Source organism: Ailuropoda melanoleuca, chromosome 11, assembly GCF_002007445.2.
Source record: "Ailuropoda melanoleuca isolate Jingjing chromosome 11, ASM200744v2, whole genome shotgun sequence".
NCBI classification, from domain to species: domain Eukaryota; kingdom Metazoa; phylum Chordata; class Mammalia; order Carnivora; family Ursidae; genus Ailuropoda; species Ailuropoda melanoleuca.
Window position 1 is genome coordinate 70,922,176 of NC_048228.1, and position 27,842 is coordinate 70,950,017.

The 27,842-nt window shown below is 36.3% G+C and overlaps 1 protein-coding gene across 8 annotated transcripts; it reads right to left on the reverse strand.

Annotated features, from left to right (window-relative positions):
* Window positions 1-42: 42 nt before the first annotated feature.
* On the reverse strand, window positions 43-26,317 carry OCIAD1 (OCIA domain containing 1). Of its 8 annotated transcripts, none has more exons than XM_034671834.1 (9): window positions 26,086-26,317; window positions 24,726-24,788; window positions 23,817-23,897; window positions 16,590-16,643; window positions 10,750-10,797; window positions 9,638-9,773; window positions 7,345-7,520; window positions 6,814-6,892; window positions 43-567 (listed from the first exon to the last, which is right to left on the reverse strand). In XM_034671834.1, the coding sequence occupies exons 2-9, from the start codon at window positions 24,781-24,783 to the stop codon at window positions 534-536; spliced, it is 666 nt and encodes a 221-aa protein (XP_034527725.1). In that variant the 5' UTR covers window positions 24,784-24,788; window positions 26,086-26,317; the 3' UTR covers window positions 43-533. The 8 variants fall into 8 exon arrangements, 6 of the variants coding, with proteins under 6 accessions (XP_034527725.1, XP_002919457.1, XP_019655410.1 ...); XM_002919411.4 differs by lacking the exon at window positions 6,814-6,892 and adding an exon at window positions 3,114-3,266 and having other exon boundaries at window positions 26,086-26,314; XM_019799851.2 differs by lacking the exons at window positions 6,814-6,892; window positions 26,086-26,317 and adding exons at window positions 3,114-3,266; window positions 25,878-26,014.
* Between the last annotated feature and the right edge of the window lie 1,525 nt (window positions 26,318-27,842).

Here is a 27,842-nt window from a genome sequence, read left to right on the forward strand (position 1 = left end):
ACTTAAGAGATTACAAACAATAAAACCATGAAACCAACAAAGTTGCATGTTCCGTCATGTTTTATTTACCATAAACGTTAATAAGTGAATACAACAAACACCGGAGAAAGGCTTTTTTAATAATTTTTGGATGTAAAGCTTAACACTTAAAATTATGCTTGCTCCCCCCACCCACCCCAATTCAACATGCAGGTATTTATTTTCATATATGCTGATCCTAGAATATACAATCTCTTTATAGTTTCATAAGAGAGTATCCTTACCCTGTAACTTAAAACGATTTCACAAACTGTGATCATGGTATAATACCATCATTTGTATAGCTCCTCAAGGTGAATATATTCACACAACATTCACATTAAAATCTGTGTTTTTAAACATCATTTTAATAAGCCAAACCACAAGAACCCAGGTTCTGGTTTTAAATGTTTATGAAGACTGCTGCTGAGCTCAAAGCATGCAGATATTCGTGACCACCCAGATGAAGCTGGAGACTGAACGCCTGCAGTAGGTCCAATGATGCAATTTTTCACTCATCCCAAGTATCTCCATATTTGTTTACTTTGACTAGGAAAAAAGCACAAATAATTGATAATTCCAAATATTAACAAGTGAAAGATACTACTTTAAGTTTGCTACTATGATGCAAATTACGTTTCTCTCTCATTTTCAATAAATGCACATGAGAGAAAGGGGCTAGCTAGACTTTTGTGAACTGAAGGTTGGACATTAATAATGATGGACTCTATCAAAAACTTTACATCAATATTTGATCCTCATAACAACCTTATAAAGTAAACACAATCCCCATTTGAAGAGTGAGAAAACAGATTAGTAACTTGCCCAAGGTACAAGCCTAATAAAGCAAACAGAACCAAAATCTGAACACAGGTCTATTTAGGTCCAAAGCGTGGACACCTTTACAACTTTACCATACTAAGTGTGGTATATATTATAGCACACACACAAAAATTACCAGGAAATAAAAAATAATAAGAAACATTTGAATTTTGTTTTCCACAAAAAATACAGTAACAGAAATGATCAAGTCTTCAGGTTGTGGTTAATTCATTCTTCTCTCCCATAAGCTGTAATACTACATAAGAAGGAAATGGTTTCCAATATTCCTGCATTTTACATGAAATTACATTTTGAAATAAGCTCCTTTGTCTTCTCTACCCTTTTACTTTCGGCCTCTCTTCTACATAGTCTTCATCTGTGGATTCCAACTCTTCAGAAGACTCGAGTATTCATAACAATGTAAAGGAGCAGTTATCAAAGTACGGACTAGGGACCCCTCCCCCAAGATTCTTTCAGGGAGTCTGTTTAAGTCGAACTATTACATTATTATACTAAGATATTATATACCTTTTCCCTCCTATTTTTGCCTTTTCCCCTAGCTTTCATTCCCTCATGAGTATAAGACAAGTCTTCTAGAAGCTATAAGATGTGTGGTGCCATCATTGCCCTCATAGCTAATTGATAATATGCTTATGTTTTTGAAATTTCTCAGTCTTAATTTCTAATTTAGGTAAATGTCAACAAACAGAATCTATACAAACTGAAGCTGAAAACTTTAAGTGACACTTTCTGACCAAGTGAATCTACACTGTACTAATGTCAAATTTTCTGTCTAGATTCTAAAATAGAACATTCTACAAAATCACCCAAACTATTTCGTAACTGTTTTTTTCTTTAAATTATATAGAGCAGACACCAAAAAATCAGCTTTCTTTTTACAAAGAAAAAAATTATTTCACGTTACTATGTCATGTAACAGAACTTCAAGATTGTTCAAAATCACAAATGTCAAAATCCAGCAATTGCCAAAGATCTACCTTATTTCCTTTTGTTAAGCTTATTAAAGCCCAACCAAAACATTTCAGGTCTGATCCATGAGTGCACACTATGCTGTGCAGACACGTAATAGAAAAGATCACAAAAATGAGAGAAATTGCTACTGCCTGCCCCTCATGGAGCTTACAGTCTAAATCCTCAAATTAATTAGCGGAACAAAGTAGCAGTAAGTCTACATATTACAAAATGATGGCCACTGAATGCAAAATGTTTATGCTAAAGGTTTTCTTCTAATGATAAACATTAACAAGTATTTTTTTTATTACAAATCTATTTTAAAGCCAGATTTTTTTACACTAATAGTATGACAGCGACATTATCCATAACTGTTATGAAAATAGAATTCTAAATGAAGGAACCACTAACAATCAGAAATAAAATTGGTTCTAAAAGAACAATCATAATAAAAAATACTCAAAATTTCTAAGTATTTTTGCATTCTTTGTGGCATAAGACTCTCAAGAAGGTATCAAGGACCTCTTTCTTCTTTTTTTTAAAGTAATAAACAGAAAACCTTGAAACAATGACTCTCTCTAAAATTCTTCAAAAAAGACATCATAGAATTGTACACTGAAATAAGTACAAATCCCTGTTCAAAATGCCTTCTTCCATTGGGGTAAACGTGTGTCAGAAAATTGACTTTGGATAATGTATAGCTGTTCCAAAGGGAATAAAAACAAGCTGTGAATTTTTAAATTTATAATTAATTACAGAGTAAAAGTACTACTGAAAAAAGTCAAACTCCTCTTTTGGAAGTGCCCTAAAAGCTGGTTTATAACGCATATAACTTCTATTTCAATTTCACAAAGCATATAAGAAAATCAATTTCATTACTCAGTCATGATTCTCTCATTCTGCTTAAAGTGGCATTACAGCCCGTTATCAACCTCAGGCAACCAGATCTGGTTTTATGCTTTCGATGTATCATTTAAAAAACACTTAAGTCCAGGGTGATTTTTGGTAAGAGAAAACATTCAAATGGATTTATAATTTATAATTTATAATTTATAATTTCTACAATGTATTAACTAGTCTCACTGTCTTAATTCATACCACTATTTGGACCACAAAATGGTCTTTGGAACACTTTAGAAAAGGAAAGACTAATAACTGTGACGGAACTATTCTTTTAAAAAAAAGTTATTTTGGTTAATTGCTTGAGGAATTAAATCATGTATTAGTATAATTAATGTTTTTAACTAATGCTGAAGTTTCCGATCCTAAAGAGTAAAGTGATTCAGACTAAACTATCATACCTTCTTTTTTTGGCATTCTTTCCTGCATAGGCCTGACTGAGGGGTCAGTCTTATGTGTTAAAGTTACTTCATATGACTCTCTGTTCTTATTCCTTAATTCCTCATATGTAATATTTTTTCTCTTAGGACTTTCTTCAGGGTTGGGATCAGGTCCTAAAACAACAAACAGTTAATAAGTGGTGATAAAAGGATTTGAATAAATCCAAAGCAACTAAATTTGCTAAATGTTTCTTACCTACAATAAAAGCAGAAAAAAGTAAAAGAGTCAAATCACTACCACCATTCCAAAGGTATTGGACTTTCCCCAACATAATTACAAAATGAAAACTTTCTCTTACACTTTAAAGCTTTTATTTCTAAAATCAACATAAAAAAATTAAAAAGTAACCACTGCCAGAAGAATGGATATTATAATATATACCAGTGTAATTTATACTCACTAAAATACTAGTGTTTTAAACTGGAAAATTATTCACACTGCTTATTTAATTAAAAAGAAATATATCCTACTAGTAGCAACTGAACAAAATTTGACATCATATATATTTTACTTAGTAATATTTCCATAGCTGAATGTTCCTATAACCAGAGTCTATACATGAACAACTGTAACTATTAAAAAAAGTAATGTGCCATCTTTATACTTAAACAAAAACACTTGGAAATAACTGTTGAAGGTATAAAACATAGCCTTCGATCACTGTATACATCATTTTTACTCAGGTCTAATGGAGCAATACTGAGGCAGAAAAAAGTGGCAATGATAATTTTGGCCAGGGAACCAGCATTTATTCTTCATCTCTCCCAAAGAAAGTTAAGGTAGCAATATATACCATCAAAGAGTTAAATATTGATGTAAAAATAAGTGGTTACTCTTACTATTAGATGACAGGAGCAAATATTAAACATAATGTACAAAATGTATAACCAGCAAAAAAGTCATATAAACATTTTAAAAGAAATGAACTAAGGCTAACATAAAATTCAGTCAACAAAAAGCCTTACACATCACTCCAGAAGTAGTTTTCAAAGAGGTTCTTACATACAAATTAGGCACATCATTTTATTAATATAATCATTATTAATTAAAATAATTTTTTAAAAAGCAGTTTTTGTAGGTGGTATTTTGGAACTCTACAGTAAAGTCCCAGTGAAAAATCTTGAAATCAACATAACTACGCTTTAAATGTTTTCAAGCATAACCTTTTATTTTGCTACAAAGTATACTGCACTGATACAAAGCAAAAGGCTTTATATATTAGTTTGAATATTGTACCATTCTTGAAAACTAAATTTTTGCTAAAAAAGAATACGAAGAAAAACATCATCTTACATTGGGTTTAAAAAGTACTCACATTTCACTATTAATGAATAATTATTAAACTCATTTCCCTTTACCATAAATGATATTTTTAAAATTCTGAAGGAGATAGTGTGTACTAGATTGTTAGTTAGGAACCCTAAGTTCTCATTCTCACTTTGCCAACAAAAGTGAATGTCCTTGGGCAAATCACTAAACTTTGAATCTTGGTTTTCTCAGTTGTGAAATATAGACGTTTGACTAGATGATCTATCTCTAAAGTTCCTTCCAGGTCTAATACTTTTTCTCACTGAAAAGAAAATACTTCTTTGTTCCAAAATTCTGTGACAAATAATGGAAACATAAATCAGAAGATTAGGGAGAATTTTTTCCACTTAAAAAGCCCAATGAAAATATTCTGCATTGTGTAGGGAGCATGATTTACTACTCTAGGAAGGTTATAAAGAGCTGGAAGGAATAAAATATAAAACAGCATTGATTTCAATCTAACTGTAATAAACTATCTCTAAGTCTAACAGCAATGAAAGAATGCTTTCTACTTTGAAAGATTAATAACTCTTTCAGTTCCTAATAAAAGAAAGCAGAACCAAACAGCCCAAACAGGACTTTAACAAGAGGGGAAAAGAGTCCTGGTAAGGGAGGACAGCAGCTAGGGCAAAAGCAGAGGAGGCCACAACTGGCCCATATGGAAAGTAGTCAAAGAGTGGCAAACTTTATTTAGAGAAGGGATTGGGAAAGCAGAACACTGGATGGATAGATGGCTGCTCTCGAGGACATAAAATATATCAAAATATGGGCCTTGCTATAGTCTGTGGGCAGATACCAAAGGGCTTTTTTGTCTGTCTGCTTTTATTTGGAAAAGGAATTGTGCAACATAGGATGGAATTTTCTAATGCAAATGGAAGGAAAAATGAAAATCATAACAAGGGAAGAAGTGATGGATGGCTAGAATACAAGTAGAATGGATCTGAACTTGAGGGACTAGGAAAATGAGAGATGCAGTGAGAACTAAGAACAGCTGCCTTTGAAGATAAATACTAACCACTCTCTAATCTGCTCACCTCCTTCCCTCTCTAATTGGGAGGTCTCTGTTTCCAAACATGGGGGGGGGGGTGGCCAAGACTCTCAACCTGAACCTTTCATCCACTTAAGAATGTCTTTAATTACTTTAACTTCCACTCTCTCCTGTTTCTTCTTTTCCAAAATGTTAATACTCACTGCCCCCACCCCAACTTGCTCTAAAGCAATGCTGTCCAATATCATTTTCTGTAATGATGAGAAATGTTCTGTATCTGCACACTCCAACAGAGTAGGCACAAGCACATGTGGCTTCTGAACAACTGAAATCCTACAAAGCAACTGAGGAACTGAATTTTCAATATGATTTAATTTTAATTAATTTAAATGGCCACATATATTTAGTGGCTACTTTATGTTCTAACCTACCTAAGAAGCCCTTCTACAACTTCTGCAACATTACTTGACCTATAATCAACTCCCTTCCCACTGTTTCCCTTCCCTCCCTTTAACCTACACATAGATCCAAACCTCTCCCATCTCAAGCAACAAAAATGTTCTTGTTCCTCATAGTTACTGGCTTATGGTATTTGCATTAAAGCAAACTTTTTCAAAGAATATTCTATCCACAATCCCTTATCTAAAACTTTGTAGTCAGAAATGTTTCAAAATTCAGTTTCTCAGATTTTAGAAAGATGTCATAGTATATAGCTCGGTAATATATTACTTAATATCCATCCATTCAGAGGTCTGAAGCAGCAGTGCATAAGCAAACATTAAAATTTGTACAACAAAATGCAGGAAAAGTCATATTAAGATAAAGATTATAAATAGACTTGTGTCAGTTTAAGTCAGGATTTGAAATGATTGTTAAGTCAGATTTCATCACCAGTTTAATTATAGAATAAGCTTTGTGGGGTGGCTGGCTGGCTCAGTTGGTAGAGCATGCAACTCTTGATCTTGGAGCCATGCAGTCAAGCCCCATGTCAGAAAAATAAATAAATTAATAATAAAAAAATTTAAAAATAAACCTTTGTGGTTGTCAAAGTTTTTTTGGATTTTAGGATTTTTAGATAAGGAACTGCAAACCTGTACTTCCTAATTCTTCACTTTTCACTGCAAATTAGACTAAAGAAATGAAAGGAGGAAATGAACAACTGTTAAGACCCTATGACTTGACAGGCATTACCTCTGATTACTTCATCTCATTCCCAAAGTTCTTTAACAGAAGTATTATCATCTCCATTCAAGAGATCAAGAAACTGAAGGGATCACAAAGTTACTTGCCTAAAGTCACATAGCTAGCAAATGTCAATCATTCAAATCCAGGCCTTAATCCAAAGTTGATGTTGTTTCACTTACATTCTGCGATCTTCAAAGCTAGTATTTACACAAACTTCACAAAGCATTTTCACATGGATTTTCTCACTTGACAAGAGTTCTGTAAGGCAGGTAATTATTATTTTTCTCACATTACAAAAAAGCTGAAAGCCTTTAAGACCAGCCTAACAAGTGTAACCTCTCTGAAGCCTCCCCATGGCCCAATTTACCACTTCTTTGCAATAATCATTAAACTTTGTTAGTATTTTTGATTAATGGGACATATTAGTAATTTTTCCTTATATCTCTGTATCTTCTAACAGTCTAAGAGAGTTTCTCAAGGACAAGAATCAGGTCTTATTCATCTATACCTCTTTCATACCTAGCTGAGTGCCTGACACCTACTGGAAGTCAAAAAATGTTGAATGAATGAAGAACCAGATGAACAAACATGCTGAGTTTAGGCTGATGGTGGAACATACAGGTGATATCCAGCAGAAAAGGTCATCAAATAAAGTTTATACATACGTTGGACCATATAATGCTGAAACTCATTTCAAGAGAAGTTTCTACCTTGGGCAATATGATCAGTAATACCAGTGGGAGTAGATTCATTCATAGAAGCACTGAATGGAATTGGCTCATAATGAGGAAGCATCTCTTTTTCTATGTTGTCTGCTGCTGGAGACGTCACAAAAGATGAATGACCACTCAAATCTGAGTCGTATTTTGACTTCTGAGAATAGTGCCTGTAAATCATATTGTATAAGAAACGCAAATTACTGCCTACACCCTAAAAAAAAATGTGTTATGGTATGAAAACTAGTTATCTTACTTTCTAAAGGAATTATGTAATTTTTACACGGTTATCTATAACAGTAAAATGAAGTCTTTCTCTCTGCCACAAAAACCTTAAAAATAAGTTTTGACCCATTTACACAACTTAAAAACGGTCACTCTTAATATAGAAATGTATATCTAGTTTTCTAATTCCTAAGCTTTCAGAGATCATTTTTAAAAAAAAATATTTTATTTATTTATTTGACACAGAGACAGCCAGCGAGAGAGGGAACACAAACAGGGGAGTGGGAGAGGAAGAAGCAGGCTCCCAGTGGAGTAGGGAGCCTGATGTGGGACTCGATCCCAGGACTCTGGGATCACACCCTGAGCCAAAGGCAGACGCTTAACGACTGAGCCACCCAGGTGCCCCTCAGAGATCATTTTTTAAAAAGATTATTAATTTTCTTGAGAGCAAGACAGAACGTGGGCAAGGGGTCGGAGGAGGGGCAGAGGAAGGAAGAGAATCTCAAGCCGACTCTCCACTGAATATGGATCCCAAAACAGGGCTCAATTTCATGACCTTGAGAGCATGATGTGAGCTGAAATAAAAAATCGGCTGCTTATCCAACTGAGTCACCCAGGCACCCCACTTCAAAGATCATTTTAATGTGTTTAAAGTCCTTGGAGGGGTGCCTGGGTGGCTCAGTTGGGTAAGAGTCTGACTTTTGGTTTTGACTCAGGTCATGATCTCAGTCAGGGTCATGGAATTGAGCACCATGCTTGAGATTCTTTCCCCCTTCCTCTCCCTCCCTCTCTGCTCCCAGCCCCGCTCACTGGCACACACACTCACTCTCTCTCAAATAAATAAAAATAATAAATAAATAAAAATCTTAAAAAAAAAAAAGTCCTTGGAAAGAAAAAAAGTATCTCAAATCAGAAAATATGTCCAGGGGCGCCTGGGTGGCAGAGCGGTTAAGCGTCTGCCTNAGTCAGGGTCATGGAATTGAGCACCATGCTTGAGATTCTTTCCCCCTTCCTCTCCCTCCCTCTCTGCTCCCAGCCGCTCACTGGCACACACACTCACTCTCTCTCAAATAAATAAAAATAATAAATAAATAAAAATCTTAAAAAAAAAAAAGTCCTTGGAAAGAAAAAAAGTATCTCAAATCAGAAAATATGTCCAGTTCCCACATTAACTGGGAAGTTAGTTCCACAGCCAGCAGGCCATAAATGCTATTTTGTTAAACAGATATGTAAGTAATACTAGCTTTCATGGGGTTTACCATTTATAACAATTTACCTATTAAATCTACTTAATTACATTATTACTTATCTACCTATCCAGATGGACAGATTATTTATACTTACATAATCAAAACAAAAATTTGGAAAATATACTTAAAATAATTTCCCTAATTTAAACAACAGAAAGATTAAAAAGTTGAAATTTAAGATATGGGACTGATAAAATTTGGTAATTCAAAAGAAAAGTCCAAAATATAGTAATCAAAGGTGTTTGCCAAATTAAAATCCTTTATTCTGGTATAAGCAGTCCTAATAGGATGCAACTCTATATTTAAAACAAAGGGGGGGGGCTCAATCGGTTAAGCATGTGCTTTCAACTCAGGTCATGATCCTGGGGTCCTGGGATTAAGCCCTGTGTCGGGCTCCCTGCTCAGCCAGGCCTGCTTCTCCCTCTCCCCAAACCCAGCTTGTGCTTTCTCTCTCAAATAAATAAAATCTTAAAAATGAATAAATAAATAAAAATAAAACATAGGTAGGGGTGCCTGGCTTGCTCAGTTGATAGAAATGGTGGCTCTTGATCTTGGGATCCTGAGTTCAAGCCCTAAGTTGCGGGAAGAATTTACTCAAATAAATAAATACAAAAAAATAAAAATAAAACAAAGGTAAACATATTTTACTCCACTTTTTAAAACAAAATAGTTTTAGCCTCCTGCAGAACGGCAAGTTTCCAACAGTCCTCCAGACTACACAATGTTTCATGCCCTGAATTATAGCAATATCCAGTTACAATTTTTTTTAGCTAAAATTAAAAACCTTCAATAAATATCAGAATTTGGCCTACCCAGATGGTGAAGATCGCCGTGCCTGTCCTGAGCGTAAAGCTTCTCCAAGAGGGGAATTCTCAAGATTTTTGAACTTCTCTTGGCAAGTTTTCACATAAGAAAGTTTTCCAGCAAAGTATCCCATGATACAAGCAACTTATTTGTAAAAATAAACAAAAAATGTGACTCAAAGTACCCATTTAAATAAAAATCCTAAAAGAACACTTTTTAAGAAATGTAATCTTAAATAGGTCTTGATACAGGAAAACTGAGATTTCCTGAAATAATGGTAAAAGTACCACATTAAATCAGATTCAGAGTACACAGCAAGATTCTGTATATATAATTCACTTTCACAAAATAAAATAATCCAAAATAAAACTGCTCTGTGATACATAAATTTCACTTTATTAATTATTAATATAGACAGGAAAAATGTGGTAAAGGAATTAAAATAGTTCTAGCCTAGTCACAGGGATTTCAGGCTATTTCTTTTCCTGTAAAATGGGAATTTGCCCAGCTAATTTCTTAAGACTGTTTTTAAAATTAGGTGCAACAAATTCCTTAAAATAATGAATAATGAATTATGAAGTGGTACCTAAATGTGGCCACTGTTGCCTTATGTGTTTATTTCCAATATATAAGAGAGGCTAACCTGGAAAGATTCATAAAAAGTCTCGAGTGCTCTTTTCTAAGCAATTTAGCTTCTTTCCTATAAACCACACTGTAATATGTAGATAAATTATGCTTATTTACATTTTAAAATGTAAAGAGATTTTTAAAAGTTAGATTTAATTTTAAAAGACATCTTACTTCTGTAAAGCAAGACAATTTTTTTCCTCACAAACCAGAGAATTTATTTTAAAATACTATATATCTTTACAAATTATTTAAAAATAATAGTTTTATATTATAAAAGAAAAAAATTCTCTTTCAAATAACTTGTAATTCTTAATGCTAACAATAAAATGCCCAAGTAGTTGACTAATCCATTTAATGAAAAGCTGAAACAAGCTGGTCAAAACAAATAACCAAATAACTGTTATGAGTTAGACAAGACAAAACATTTGGTAAAAACTAATTATTTTACTTAGGTAAGAAAGCTAAGAAAACGAGTGTTGTCCATACTTACATATAAGTTTAGGGATGGAACCATATTTGGGATGACTTGAAAGGATTCCTAAAGATAAAACAGTAGGTATTTCTGAGTCACATTAATTGCTAGAGATAGACATATTTAGATAATTAAGATCTTTTATTAAAATAAAATAGGCTTATGCCAAGTTTATGCTTAAAGTATACAAGAAAATTACATAAATTATGGTAAAAAATGCAAGAAAACTATTTCTGTGAGCCATAATCTAGTCTCTTCTAACATGAGACAAAAGTAATAAAAAGTTTAGGGGTGCCTGGGTGGCTTAGTCGTTAAGCGTCTGCCTTCAGCTCAGGGCGTGATCCCAGGGTCCTGCTGGGAGCCTGCTTCTGCCTCTCCCACTCCCCCTGCCTGTGTTCCCTCTCTCACTGGCTGTTTCTCTGTCAAATAAATAAATAAAACCTTAAAAAAAAAAAAGTTTAGCAATGCAATATAAAGATATATCTACTTCTCAGCAGCTTTGGGCAACCCGCAAAGATAAAAGGAAAAATCAGTACAGACTATCTGTAAGTATTACCTGACTACATCAGCTCTTTCCATTACCTCAGAGAAGTCTAAAACTACAGCTATTTAAAAAAAAGGACCAGTAAATTTAACATCAACAGAAATATGAAGAAAGTCCAAAAGGCTCTACAATCTATTAGAATAGGTGAATTTAGCAAGATCACTAGATGCAAGGTCAATATAAAAAAAACACAACAGAATTTCTGCATACAGGAAACAAACCAAACATTTTTGAAAGATACAATTTATTATAGCACCAAAAAACATCAAAGATCCAGGAGTAATCTAATGAAAAATACGAAAGATTTGTACACTGAAAACTACAAAACTTCTGGAGAGAAATGAAAGCTAAATGGAAGAATAATGCATCCTTGTCCATACAAGGAAAGACTAAGTATTGTCAGTATAACAATTCTCCATAAATTCAACTATAAATTCAATATAATCCTAATTAAAAATCAAAGAAAGTGTTCCTAAAAGTTGAAAAACTTATTCCAACTTATTTTTTTTTTTTAAAGATTTTATTTATTTATTCGACAGAGATAGAGACAGCCAGCGAGAGAGGGTACACAAGCAGGGGAGTGGGAGAGGAAGAAGCAGGCTCATAGCAGAGGAGCCTGATGTGGGGCTCGAACCCATAACGCCGGGATCATACCCTGAGCCGAAGGCAGACGCTTAACCGCTGTGCCACCCAGGCGCCCCTCCAACTTATTCTAAAAATCATGTAGAAATACAAAGAGCTGAGAACCAAGGCAATATTGAAAAACAACAAAACTGAAAAACTGACTACCAACAAATATCAAGATCTATAATAAAGCTACACTAATTAAGACTGTTGTAAGTACAAGAATAGATAAACCCATCAAAACCAGAAGAGGGTCGAGAAACACATCCACATAGTCACTTATGACAAAGGCAACACTGCATGCAGTGAACAAAGACAGTCCTTTCAAAATAGGTGATGGGTCACCTTCATATGGAAAATGAGGAAAGGAAAGGAAAGGAAAGGAAAGGAAAATGGAGGTGCTGGGTCACCTTCTTTGGAAAATGAGCAAAGGAAAAATGTACTTTTATCCTACCTCATACAATACAGGCATACCTCAGAAATATTGCAGGTTCGGTTCAAGAGCACCAAGATAAAGGGAGAATTACAATAAAGAAAGTCAAATCCATTTTCCTGTTTTCTAGTGCATATAAAAGTTAGGTTTATGTTAATTATGTTATGCTGTATTAAATACGCAGTAACACTGTCCAAAAAATAAAAACAGTGCACATACATTAATTAAATACTTTATTGCTAAGAAATGCTAACCATCACCTGAGCTTTTAGAGTTGTAATCACTGATCACAGATCACCATTGCAAATATAATAAGGAGAACATTTACTGTGGGAATTGCCAAAAGGTGACACAGAGACACGAAGTGAACAAAGTACGCTGTTGAAAAAATGGCACCAATGAGACTTGTTCAAAGCAGGGTTGCCATATACCACAGATTTGTAAAAACCACAGTATCTGTGAAGTGCAATAAAGTGAAGCACAATAAAATGAGATATGCCTGTATTCAAAAACAATTCCAAATGACTTTAAGTATGAAAGAAAAAATAGAGCTTATAGAAAAAAGCATAAGAGATTCTTCATGTCCTGTTAAGAGACAAAGATCTTAGAGCACGAAAAGCCTTCATCATAAAAAAAATGATAAATTATACTCTATCATATTAAGAACTACAGTTAATCAGTGGGAAAAAAAATCACAATACATGTATCTGACAAAAGACTCACTTTTAGAAGATATAGAAAACCCTCATGAAACCAACAGAAAAAGACAATCCAATAAAAAATGTACAACAGAACTGAACAGACACTTCGCCAAAAAAGAATATATTCAAGTGAGCTATAGACAAAAGAAAAGGTCCTCAACTTCATTAGTCATTGGGGAGATGCAAATTAAAACCACAATCAGTATTACTGTTCACTCACCACAATGGCTAAAATTCAAAGAACATGAAAAGAGCAAGTGTTGGTGATAATGTGACACACAGAACTCTACTAATAAATTGGTATGAGAGTATAAATTGGTCCAAACAATTTAGAAAGTTGAGCAGTATCTACCATAGCTGAAAATATAAATAATTTATGACCCAGCAAAATGTCTACCAAAAGATGCTGTATTCAGAGCAGAACTATTTGTAATAATCAAAACCAGAAATTACCTAATTGCCAATGTACAACAGGATGGATAAACTGCTGTGGTATATTTACACGGCAGAAAACTATATAGCAACAAGAATATGTAATCTATAATTACATGCAACAATGTGGATGATCTAGTGATGTGCTAGAAAACCAGCTTTCCAAATAAAAAGCTCTGATTTGTAATGTTGGTCAATTTCCATGGAGACAATACTTGCACCATGACCAATTTCAAGCTATCAATGGTTTAAACACTGGCTTGCCAAGTTGTTGAAAATTTAACAATCAGCTTTCTGGAAGTGGTACAAGCCAGTTCTAGCATGCCACTGGATGAATCTTACAACGTTGAGAAAAGGTATACAAAAGAATACTTAATTGTAGGATTTCATGTATATGAAGTATAAAAACAGACCTAAGTTACATTAGCTTCAGTTACACAACTGCAGTGAGAAAAAGGAAGATGGTAACAATATCCACCTTCATTCAAAAGAACTGTTCCTTCATTCTGTCACCAAATAGTTACAGACCACTTACAACACAGACACTACATACTAGAGAGTAGGAATATAACAGTAAACAAGATGTTCTCTTTAGCTCTCAGAGTTTTTACAGTTTTGCCCTCTGATCAGTGCCAGAGATAGCCCGTTTCTTAAGAGGAAGTAGCAAGAATAGAGGCAAACAGACTTGAAGGCTAACTCAATACTCTTGGCAACAGATGGTTGCATTAATTACAGTGGCAGTGCAAATGGAGGTAGACAGTTTACAGAGATATTTAAGAGCTGGACTAGAATGAACATTCAGTGGGTAAGGCAAATTAGGGGTAGAAGTTAAGGATAATGCCTCAGTTTCCTAGATGAAGAGTGATACCATTCAGACATGGGGACAACAGAGAAACTGATCTGGAAGGAAATGAATTCAGTTTGGGATGAAGTCAGTCAGTTTGAAGAGTTTGTAAGGAGGACCATCCACGTGAAGACATGCAGAATATGGTTCCGGAGCAGATATGTAGGCTAGGGATAATCATAGGGGTTTTAAAGCAATAAATGGTCCTGAAGCCCACATTATCACTGGGTAATAGTTTACACAGACTGAAGACTGAAAGTCAAAGCAGAACTCTGAAGAATACAAGTGGAGGATGAAAACCCACATTAGAATATTAAGTACCAAGACCTCATGAATTTTTGTCTTTTAGTGCTATCTACCAAAAACAGTGTATAGTACACACTAGACACTCAGAAAACATGAAAAAATGGAGTTGCCGCCAGCAGGAGAAAAATCAGAATATGCTGTCATGGAAGCCAGGGGAAGAGAACTGTTTCAAAGTTTGGCTAAGGTCATATAACCACCAAGAACAAAGACCGCCCATCGAATTTAAGCAATAAGTAGGTTGTGTTGGTAAACTTTTAAAGTGTTGGTAAATGTCAGAACATATGCATAATCTTTTCACACAGACTGTAATGGGTTAAAAGAAGTACAAAGCAAAACGCTCATTTGTGAAGTTTGGCTTCATATCCAAGACAGCTGGGAACAGTTGGAAACGGATATGAGGGAAGATTTTTCTTTTTTATATTTTCAAGTCAGAACAGACCTGGGCATGTTTAAATGTTTTGAAAGAAAGGGAACAAGTAGTGATGGAGCAGCTAAGTCTATGTTGAGTATGACACACTGTAGATGAAAGCATATGCAAAATATTAGGCATCCTGATTAAATGCAAAATGTCTTGGTGGATTCTGAACTCCTTTTCTAAAGTCTTCCCAATTTCTTTTTTTGAGACTGACTTTATTAGAACACTGCATCCAAAACAAATCTTCAATACAACAATAATAAAACCCCTTAATCCTGGGAAATAGTTACATGAATAACACATCATTCAATGTTCTTTTTTATATTTTTATTCCAAATTATCAACTCTTCAACAGTAACAACTCTGACAAAATTATGATATATTATATAACAAACATTATTCCATAAACTAGGTTAAATCACTTTCGGCAATTCTTTCTAAAAAATGGAGGGGCACCTGGGTGGCTCACTTAGTTAATTGTCCGACTCTTAGTTTCTGTACAGGTCATGATCTCAGGGTCATGAGATTGAGCCCCAAGTCGAGCTCTACACTGGGTGTAGAGCCTGCTTAAGATTCTCTGTCCCCTTCTCCCTTTGCCCCTCCCCTCGACTCACAAGCATGTATACACACTCTCTAAAAGTAAATACATAAAATCTTTAAAAAATAATAAAAATAAGTTAACAAAAAATGGATTACTGAGTTCTACTGTTAAGGCTCCAGGCTCAGACCTTACAATCACAAAGGAACACTTTGGAACAACATCGTTGATCATGGTATGACTTTTGCAAATGAAATCACAGAAGCATAAAGTGCCACTGATGACAAGGCAAATAATCACCAAATGGTGACAAGAATCCAGGAAGATTTTAGCTGTACAAAAAAATTTGCCTCCTCGGTTATAGGTTCTAACATTTTCAGTGGGATTCACCCTATCTGAGAACAGTTGTATCACGATGTATCTGCAACTAAAAAAAGGGAATTTCTGCTTCAGTTAGTCATGTGTGTAATTAGTTCTGCTTCAGTTAGTCATGTGTGTAATTAGGAGCAAGGCACTGTAATATTCACACCAATAGAATTTGGGACAGAAAGTGTCCCCAACCCCATTACTATAAGACGAAGTTCTGGTTTAAGGAGCTAGGGAGCTACTGATCTTTAAACCAGTGCGTAAGAATCATCTGGAGCTTGTTAAAACACAGTCCTAAGTCCTACCTCAGAGATGCTCAGGGATGGGGCCCATGAATCTGCATTTCTAACAAGATCCTAGGTAATAGTGATGGCCTGCCTAGACCAAGTTTTTCCCTCTACCTTCCTGCAAACCTTCTGCAGGTTTTTAGTTACTTTTTCGCTCTTGTAGATTGTTAATGTTGCTACAGTGTCAGAGAACATCAAATTCTCAAGTCAACATATGAGCCAGTGGGTCCATGCAGACGTAACTCTCCTGGTATTGTAGAAGTGTATCAATGATGTTTAATATCACACTTTATCTAAAAATCAGGAAAATAACATAAAAACGTAATGATATCCAAAATGCCAAATAAATTTAAAGTTTAAATATTTACCTTTACTAATTAATCCTTGAGTAATCAACATACTTGTTGCAGCCAAGGGCACAGCTAAAGAAGGAAAAAGAACTTGTCAACATCAACAAAAGGAAAAGATTTTGTCTGAGTTCATTAGAATAAATACGTATCAGTATAACCATCTAGGAAGATCTTTAAAAGATTCTTCCGGGGCACCTGGGTGGCTCAGTCCGTTAAGCATCTGCCTTTGGCTCAGCTCATGATCACAGGGTCCTAGGATGGAGTCCCACGTGGGGCTCCCTGCTTAGCAGGGAGTCCGCTTCTCGTTCTGCCCCTCCCCCCTACTAATACTTCTTCTCTTTCTCTCAAATAAATAAAATCTTTTAAAAAAGAGAGATCTTATTTTTAAAAGCTGTATTATAGGCATGCCTGGGTGGCTCAGATGGCGAAATGTCTGCCTTCGGCTCAGGTCATGATCCCGTGGTCCTGGGATTGAGCCCCACGTTGGGCTCCTGGCTCAGCAGGGAGTCTGCTTCTCCCTCTCCCTCTGCCTCTCCTCCTGCTCATGCTCTCTCTATTTCTCTGTCTCAAATGAATAAATAAAATCTTAAAAAAATAAAAATAAAAGCTGTATTACAGTCAGTAAAAATATTTAAAAAAATTTTAAATTTAAGTAAATATTACAAATATTAAACAATGTATTTCAAGAACCATCTAGATTTGTCTTTAAAAGAGCCACTCATTAGTATCACCATTTAAGACAACATACTAAATAGGGACCAAAAGTCATTTCTGAGCTACAGTAATGGGGAATAAATGAGAGGCAAGAAGTATTACAAATAGTTAAGAGCCACTATTGAATTACTAAATTCCATGGCCGATGCTAAGTGCCTTACGTACATTTTCTCATTTACTTTTTACCATATCTCTAAGGTAGAGTTATTTTTTCTTAATTACTGCCCTTTTAAAGATAAGAAAATTGAAACTCAGAGATGTTAAGTAATTTGCTCAAGGCCACAGAGCTACTTCAATGGCAGTTCCAGATTCTAATTGTCTGATATCAGATCTCAAGTTTTTAAGTTCTGTAGTACGCTGTATGAACCAAAACACAGGAAGTATTTGTCCACAATTATATGGTGACGGGGCAAGAATACACAAATACATATCTTAAATACTAAAGTTCTTTCTTCTAAACCAGTGAATTCCTTAAAACTAAGTGAAAATATTACATACTGTAACACTGTGTCAACTATACTTAATTTAAAAAATCTACATATATGCGCATATTAACCCAGAGTGAAAAATCCAAAGCTCTCCATCATAATCTCAAAGGTGCTCATAATTAAAAATCACTGTTTTTTACACAAGCACTGTCCAATAGAATTTCCTGTGATGATGGGACTAGTCTCTATCTGTGTTTTCCAATTAGGTAGTGTGCAAAAAGGATTTTTAAAATAGGGGCCCTGAGGCTGCTATCCTTAAAAAGACCTCCTTACAAGGTCCTCAGCTGATTTGTGGGAACATGACTGGTAAACAGTTCCCTACAAGTGATATAAAACTTGACCTGAATAAGTGGCTCACTGTGCCTAAACTGCTTATACAAATACAAGCTGAACACCTGCTTTCCTTCTGAGAGTCTGGAATTTTGGTGCTTGCTAGGCTGAGTGTATGTGACCAGTCCCCAGTAAAAACCCCAGGCACTGAGTCTCTACTGAGATTCCTTGGTCGGTAACACTTCACTCACATAGCAACTCATAGCTGGATAAATTTACCATGTCCTTTTGTGTGTGACTCTAGTAGCAGAGAAGTCTTGAAAGCCCGTGCCTGGTCTACCTGGTCTCTTATGGACTTTATCCCACACTCCTCTCCTTTTGCTGATTTTGCTTTGTATCCTTTCTGCTATACATTATTTTAAATTTAAAAAACTATATGTGGCTGCTACATTGGACAGCACAGTTTCAGACCAGGGGTTGGGAAATAGTCTGTAAAGACCCAGATGGTAAATATTTTAGGTTTTATGGGCCACAGGTCTGTCTCATCTACTCAACTGCCATTTTAAAGCAAAAGCATTGAGACAACAGTAGACAAATGAACACAGCTGTGTTCCAATCAATATTTATGGATGCAAAAATATGAATTTCATGTAATTTTCACATGTAACAAAATATTATTATTCTTTTTTTTTCAACCATCTAAAAATAAAAATATATAAACTATTCTTAGCTCATGGCCATACAAAAACAGATTTGGCCCTTAAGGTATAGTTTGCTCCACTCTGGTCTAGGCCATATGAGCAATTCAAGAACTAAGGTAATTAAGACATTTGAATTATTAGAGATCTCATGATTAAAATCCATAACTTTGGAATAGGGCATTAGCTTTGCCATCAGACACAATATGCAGAAACCCCAAGGTTTGAATCCTTGGTCTACTACTTACAAATGGATTTTACTTTTGCTAGAAAAATGCTTTCTTTAAGGTTGGTTGGTTAAAATACTGTATGTATTAACATTAAAGGTTTTTTGAAGGACAAGTCCCTTTTCATTATGGCATCAGTATAATTTATTATCATTTTCCCCCTTCAGCTTGATTCAGGATTGCAAACATAAAGCAATGAGGAATCATACAAAAATAAAAGGGGTTGAGTCAGTTGGTCATCTCTACAACGGACAGTGCTGTTCCCATTTCATTTGTCCTTAGGTCAAAATGGTAAAATGCAGAGAGTAACAGTTTGGTTAAGAAGATTCTAGTACTAGTTATGCCATTCACTACTATGTCTTTATTTATTAAGTCAAGTCTTAACTTCTTTTCATGCTATAAAAGATAATGGATCAGAACTAACATCTGTCTCATGTATTGTGTCACAGTAAAAGAGAATGATAAAACTAAAACAAACTTCAGAGATTATCTAGTCTTTATTCTAACCAGAGTAAACTGATATTCAGAAAAAATAAGTCATGTACTCAAAAGCAATACAGATGGGGCACTTGGTGGCTCAGTTGGTTAAGTGGCTGCCTTGGATCAGGTCATGATGGGACAGAGCCGTGTCAGGCTCCCTGCTCAGCGAGGAGTCTGCTTCTTCCCTCTGCCCCCCCACTCATGCTCGCTCTCTTTCGCTCTGCTCTCTCAAGTAAGTAAATAAAATCCATGTTAAAAACGAACAAACAAACAACACAGGTAGTTTATGGTAGAGCTGGGACTAAATCAAATTTCCTGACCCCCCAAATCCATGGCCTTTTCCATTGCACTATGTGACTCCTATCTCAGAGTCTGTTAAATAATCTTTTTCCTTAGGCAAACCAGTAATAGTGCTGACCAAAAGCTATTTTGCATTAGGACCCCAGTCCCAACCATATACAACATGAGGACCCCTAAAATTCCTTAAACTCTTCTCCTCTTACAACAACAAAATGCTACTCTAAATTCAACTGAAACTTTTGTTAATCACAGTAGCACTAATAGCCATTTAATACAAAGAGCTTAAAACTTAAAAAATAAATTGAATTAATCCCCACAATAATCCTTTGAAATTAGTTATTATCCCCATATAGATTAGGAAAGTGAGGCATTCAGACATCAGGTGCTTGCCCAAAATCTGAAAGCTAAGTGATGGAGCTGGGATTTGGATCCAGACAGGCACCAGAGTCTACACTCATCAATCACTATACTGTCTCATTAGAAAACCAATAGCATACAGCGGCACCTGGCTGGCTCAGTCAGTGGAGCGTGCAACTCTTGATCCTGAGGTTGTGAGTTTGAGCCCCATGGTGGGTATAGAGATTACTTAAAAATAAAATCTTAAAAAAAAAAAAAAACTTAAAAAAAAAAAAAAAGAAAACCAGTAGTACATATATATTATTCACAAAACCTATAAATGATGCATAAAACCAATATGAATTCATACACCTTTTCAGTAATTCCAGAGGTTGAGAACTACTGTAATATGTAATACACATTAAACTGACCCTTTTATGTAGATTCCTTCATTACCTATATGTATGGGCACAGATATATCCAATTTGTGGTTAGTGCCCAGGACCACAATTTCAAGAAATGGAAATAAGATCCCTTCATAGTTATATTTTAAAACGAAAAGAAAGTAGATTAAAGTAGAAATAAACAAGTTACTTTGAAGAGAATGAACCCTAGATCAAATCGAATTTTAAACCAAGATGAATATATTTAATAGATCTAAAAAAATGTGTAAAAATTACCTTAGTAAGTAGTTTTTCTACTCATTCCTACTTTCATCACATCTTTTTTAAAATCAATGGACATAAGATGATACTCTCCAAAGTAACATGGATACCATTATTTCATTTATATGAAGTTAACATACTGCATATTTAACATATGTAAACATGCACATCCTTATATGAAGATACAAATGTTAATGTACAAAATTTCCTAATACACGACTATTAGTTCTCCTGATAACACTATGCTGAATTGCCTGTTGTCTGTGGTTACAGCCAAGGTTCTGTGCTTTCCATGCTTGATGTTACTGCAATATGCAACACCTAGCCTGTTTTAAAAGTAATCATTAATGTACTAATATAAGTCATTCAGTAATTTTCCAGTAATCCAGATATGGTATACAACTAATAACCTGGGTTTTAGCCTCTCCTTATTGCACACTTTCTAACTTGTGATTAATCTGTTTTATTTTTAAGTAATCTCTACACCCAACGTGAAGCTCGAACTCACAACCCCAAGATCAAGAGTTGCATGCTGTAGTGGATGAACCAGCCAGGCTCCCCGCGATTAGTCTGTTTGAATACACAGGATTACTGAGGCTCGTATTGTTCATATACTGCGTGTCCTACTTTTAATAGTCAGGCATACATGAGTACTCTGCCTATTGATCACTGCTCTTCAATACTCTTAGGGTTATGCTGTTACAGCTATTTAGAATGTTAAACCTGTACAGTAGCTTAAACTTATCAGCCAGAAATTAATCTAGACACCATAGTAGCTATGTGGCCATGAGCCCAACAGCACAATGATCCCAAACCCCTATCCACCAGACTTGTCTTCTTAATTCTGTGTCAACAACAGACTTGAAAATAGACCATCTTATCTGTCTACTCTAGGCAATCCACAAAGATAAAAGATCTGTTGCCAGAGTACAATTGAGTTCCCTGAGAAATTATTCCCAAACTATGAGCCATAAAAACTTTTTACAGGTCCCTGGTCCATGATGACTATGGATCTAAAAGAATTATTCTCACCTGCATATGTCCATCATCACCTAATGCTTACTCAGGTTCTTTCTAGCTTGAAAGTTCTGTAAGTCTGAATTTTTGAATGGAAGATAAAATGCACAAGATTATATGAGAGCTCCTATTATCTTTCTGGTCTATGTTGATTATTTTACTACCACTTGTTGCCTTACCCATGAATGCCACCCAAACTTTTGTCATGTATTCTACCATTCCTACATATTAACCACATGATAGATATTATCAGTTTTATGCTTTTATTCCTACACTTAATTCCTTGAATTCACCAATACAACTATACCTCCAACCCTAATTTCTCACATACACCTTTGCTTCTCTCTAGTTGCTTACACATCTTCTGCAATCAAATGTTGCACCAGGAAAGAGTGTCCAAACTAGTTTCCTCCTTCGAACAATAACTCCTACTGATTAAATATCTTTCAATCAGTAATGTCATCACTAGTCTCCTAAGATGGGTATCTTGAAAGTTAATACCCCTTATAGTTTATTTAAAAATCCTGTTACGTATCCTTTAAAAAAAATCTTCCAATGCCATATGACACTACATTCAATGACATCTCAATGACTGTATGCCTGAGTTACTGCCAAAACCTCCCAACAGACTTCACAAAGCGTAACTTCTCTTCCTTCTAACCCATCCTGCACACTGCTACCTAACCTTCCTTTTAAAAATTTGCAAACCAACTCCTTGGCTACAGAACTCAAAGTATATGATGAATCAAATCTTTAACTTCTTGGTATTGTTTATTTTCTACCCCCAACAAAAGACCTCTATTCCAATCAATTCAACCTCAAGGCTCCAGGAGATCAAGTTACTGTAGACTGTCTTTGCTCACTACTCCTTTCATCTAAATGTTCCTTCAACCCCATTTTCCTTCATTTACCTCAAGTCCTATTAGTTTTTAAGTCTCATTTGTTTGATAAGGTCTTTTTTAGCTAAATCAACTCCAATTAATTTATCCCTTTTTAAAATTCCTACTGCCATTATGCACTTAATCCTTCTCCAAGTATTAGCGTTGTCTCAATTACAACAAAATACTACTATATGACAAACACTGTGTCTCATAAAACTTATCTTCCAAGCACCACAAGCATAAATACCAGGCCAACTGATGAAAATTTACATCTTCTTTAATTACTTAAGTTGCCCCTTCCCTTTCTAAAATTCTTTTGCTTTTGTTAGAATTACTTTATCTGAGGGGCACCTGGGTGGCTAGGTTGGTTAAGCGTCTGCCTCCTACTAAGGTCATGATCTCAGGGTCCTGGGATCAAACCCCATGACACCCTGCCTCAGGTTCCCCACTCTGCAGGGAGTCTGCTTCTCCCTCTCCCTCTGCCCCTCCCCCTTCTTGTGCACGTGCTTTCTCTCTCTCAAAAATAAATAAAATCTTTTTTAAAAAGTTACTTTAATCTGAAAGGACTACAGTGACCAGATGAAGCAACTTCAGGACTCTGTTCAAAAGTAAGATTCTAATACGCTGCTTTCAACACTCTCTGTATTTAAAAAAAAAAAAAAAATCCTCATGTACAAGGTCCCTAGTATATAAGGAGCTAGAAGTGTAACAGTATTTCACAATGATAAGGTGGAAACTAATTAGGGTTTATCATATAATAGTCAGAAGTCTAAGAGTTAAAATCACAAGCTTCTGTCTCAGATAGACCCGGCTTCAAGTCCAGACATTACAACTTACCAGCTGTGTAACACTAGGTAATTCATTTAACATCTTTAAACTTCCATTTCTTCATTTGTAAGGTGAGGGTACTAGTTATCAGTCTAACTGGACTGCTTTTATATACTCCATGTACACTCAGTAAATGCTAGCTATTACTGTTACCAACAAAATTAACTCGTGGTCTTGAATAAAGTTCTAGAAATTATTACTTTAAATATGTACAATTTGTTTCCCTTAACCTCCTTTGGTAGTGACCACACTACACTAAAAGTGTGCCATTTTTTTCTATATCAATCACTATGATTTCAGGTACTAAAGGTCAAATTTTGTTGATTAGAAAATTAACTTACATCTGAACCAGAAGCTTTCATCATTGCACTCTGCGAAGACTCTTCTTTCTTCCTCTGTTGGAATGTAATCAGCCCCTATGTCTTTTTACCAAGGAAAATTGGCAAACATTAAAATGCCCATTGAAAAGCTAAGCCTAAAAATTTAATTGTCTAAACATTAACAAAACACACCCAATTTTTAAAAAATGAATTAAACAAATGGCTCATAAACATTTTCTAAAATTTAAATTCAATTTAGTTGACATACAGTGTATTTTAAGTTTCAGAGGTAGAATTTAGTGATTCATCATTTGCATATAACACCCAGTGCTCATAACATCAACTGCCCTCCTTAATGCCCATCACCCAATTACCCCATCACTCCACCCACCTTCCCTCCAGCAATCCTCAGTTTATTCCCTATAGTTGAGTCTCTAAACAACGGGCTTGTAAACTGTTAGCAAACTGACTTCAAAGAGAAGTTAGTGCTACTATCTATTAGTCAGGACTGACAACATAATGTGCTGGTCCAGTGCAAAATGAAAATTTGGGACCAGTTGTTCAAATTATTAAGAATTTCAAGATGGGGGTGTCTGGGTGGCACAGTCAGTTAAGTGTCTTAACTCTTGGTTTCAGGTCATGATCTCAGGATCCTGCAATCTAGCCCCACGTCTGGCTCCACGTTCAGCAGGAAGTCTGCTTGGGATTCTCCCTCCCTCCCCCCCATGCTCTCCCTCTTTCTTAAATAAATAAATCTTAAAAAAAAAAATTCAAGATGGCAACGTTGAGTAGATCATTAAATGGAGTGAGTCCCCGTGTGACTGCACAGGTCACACACCCATGAAGCCAGTCCAGTTGCTGTTACTCAAGGCAGTGAGTTTTTCTACATAGAAAAGTGCTTCTAATTATAAATATGTAATTGATAGTTACGGGGAATTGGTCTTGGAACTTCTGCATTCGGCTCCCGAAAATCAGCCCTCCCATTCATTTTTCCTGCATCGAAAACATTTAAGTATTAGAAATCATTAGACCAAAATCAATTAAGGTGTAGTATAGTAAAATTACTAGTCTACAGGGCAATCAAGCAACAAATATTTACTAAATACTACTACATCTGAAGTACTTGACATAATAAAAATAGCGACCTAAATAAAAAAGTAACAGACCTATTAACTAAGTTGGAACTGACTCATCTTAGGTCCCTTAATTGAAAAATAGGTCCTTTATAATTATTTATCAACAGATATGTCAAATTAAGATATAAAAGGACATCAAAGAAATGGACATATTTCTCCTCCTGAAGTTGGGTTATTTCACATTACCCTATGTTTTTGTCCTTTCAGAAATATATGCACAGTAATTACAATGATTTCCCAAAGTAGAAGAAGAAACATCTCAAAATTCATATCTGGGCTTCCATTTTTTTAAAAATGAAATAATCATCAGGAAACATACAACCTCTCCCACAAAGCACTACTCCGCAAAAACTGAGTAACAAAAGACGTCATATCCTTCTCCCTGTGGTTAAAGCTAACAGCAAATTCTGTATCCTCCAAACTTTCCTCGCTCTCTAGAGACTTAGAATATATAAGATTTAAAAATGCAAAATTTCAAGAATATACGTTTTTATTTACTTTTTAACCCATGTCTCAGGGCTTAAGAGACCAAAAGGCTGGATAACTGCTTATTTTATAGAATGTTCACGCAGGACCATCATTATTCCCATCTTAAAAACCATTTACATGAACACGTGAAATGGCATACACGGGTGAGGATAGCAACTGAGGCCCTTCCGTATTTCACTCACTCAATAAACCATCACTGAGGGCCTTGGCTAGAAAAAAAAAAATAGGGTAAAACGAACTCATGGATGGATAGAGCTTGCTAAATAGACTGCTCGTATCCTAAAACAATTAAATGAAAAAATGAAACCTTAGTTCCCGTAACCGCATTCTACTTAGAAACCCTAGCAACAGGGCGGATAAGGCCCCTTCAGACAACACAATTTTAACCTCTTAATGGCCACAGAAAAAAGCTGAACTGAACCCTCGTCAGCCTATGGCCGATTCCCGCACTGCATACCCACAATATCTGCGTCTCCAACCTGCAACACCCCGGTACACACATTAGTCACCACGAAATCACTCGGGAGCCCGAGAGCCCGCGGGTGATCGGCACACCCTTGCAATCGGGAAAATGGCGGAAGGCACAGGGTAGCGGCTGGCCGCACGGGGGTGGTGAGTGGGCAGGTGGGGGGCGGAATGGAGGCTCTTTACGTCACTTCACCCACCTCCGGACAATAGCGGCGAGCGACGGCGCGGCGAGCAGGGGCGATCGAGGATAGAAGGTCTGGAGGGGACCCGAGAGGGGTCAAAGAGGAAGAAAACCGTGCGGAAGCAGTCAGGTACGCAACACCACGGCGGCGTTGGGGGTGGGGAGCAAACAGCCACTCGGCCTCCAAGAAGTCACCCAAATACGGGCTCAAAATGACCGCAACCCGGAAGCACTGGCGACCTACGGAAGGAAATGACGTCAAGACCTCCCTGCGAAATCCAAACTCGAGCAGCCTCGGACTGGACGCCAGCGTCTGCGTCTGTGTGCCCCGCCCCCCTCTGCCCGTCCCTCCTCCCTTCTCCCTCAGGCTGCGGCGCTAGCGAGCTGCACTGCGGCTGCGCGCGCCTCCTCTGCGGTCCGGACCCCGCCCCCCCGCCTCCCTGAGCACCGTGGGAGGCTTGGCTTCAGGCTTTTGTGACGCACCTCTGTGGTATTCCAGTGACTCGCTGACAGGAAAGTTCAAGAACCCCCTTTTAAGCCCCTTGTTAAGAGTAACCGATTTAACTTGGATTTCTTTGGCTTGGGGCTTTACATGATCTGTTTCATTCTTTGAGCCTCTAAGACTAATAGAAAGTAATTATTAAGCATGCGCACTTGGTTATGTGTCATGGTGTCTTGAGTCCAGCTGCTGACTCGTTCTAGAACCTAACGCATGGTACGTTTTATGAACCTCAGGTTTTTCTCTTCTAAAAAAAATGGAAATTACACCTGTCTTATAGGGTTGTTAGGATCAAAGCAACACGCCTGAATAGAGACAAGCACTTAATGGTTTTTTTATTAATGGAAGAGTCTATATTTGAATGCGGACCTCCTGACTTCTGTTCATCAGACATTTGCTGCCACAGCCGGCCACCATTGATTCATTCATTTATTTTACAAGTATTTATTGAGTGCCTACTATGTGCCGGATACTGAAAGTTATTGGTGAGTCAACAGCGAACAATTAGCTCTACTTGGTTGTTCTTGTTTCATCAACTCCTAAAAACCTCTCTGGTTTCTTACCTCTTTTCTGAGCGCCTCTGCCACTGGCCTCATTTCACCTTTTTCACTGCTTATAGAGCTGCCCTATATTTATTCTCACACAGGCATAGTTAAGAGAGACAGCCTACTGTGATCCATCTAAAACGCAAATCCAATCCTGTGGTTCCTTCTTTAGAGCCTTTTGATCGCTCCCAGCATGCACAGAACCCTGCATTTCTCAGCCTCTGTCCTCTTGAGCCTCACTTCTTGTATTGTAGTGTTCAATAAGAAACACAGCCCATAGCCCTTTGCACTCACAGTCCCTGTATGCTATTCTCCCTAGCTTAACCTTTTTCCCTGCCTGGTTCACTCTGTTGGTATTTCAAAATCCTTCTTTTACATTACTTTCTTTGTGAAGCCGTCCTTGAAACACAGCCCAGAGAATTAATCACTCCTCCCTCTTAGCACCTCTTTTCTTTATACATCTGTCATTTCAATGTAGTTCTGCATTGTATTGTGATCTTTTTACTTATGTCTATCTCTGTTACAGAACTCTTTTAGGACAGAGACCTTGGCTGATAAATGTTTATACTCCTAAGGTATAATTAATATTCATTTTGTTTCTGGGACATGCTAAGCTAAGCCTGGACCCAGGGCCTTTGCACTTGCTGTTCTTTCCTCTAGAACACTGTTATTCCAGTTGTTCACATGGCTTCTTGTCTCAGGTTGCAGCTAATGTCACCACATCAAAGA

What these genes read in the sequence shown, in the direction of transcription:
- OCIAD1 (XM_002919411.4), bottom strand. Translation starts at nt 24,783, where the DNA reads ATGAATGGGAGGGCTGATTTTCGGGAGCCGAATGCAGAAGTTCCAAGA. An exon ending in AGTTCCAAGACCAATTCCCC is followed by an intron (nt 23,898 to 24,725) that starts GTAACTATCAAT and finishes CTTGGTAAAAAG; the next exon opens with ACATAGGGGCTGATTACATT. An exon ending in TGAAAGCTTCTGGTTCAGAT is followed by an intron (nt 16,644 to 23,816) that starts GTAAGTTAATTT and finishes TTCCTTCTTTAG; the next exon opens with CTGTGCCCTTGGCTGCAACA.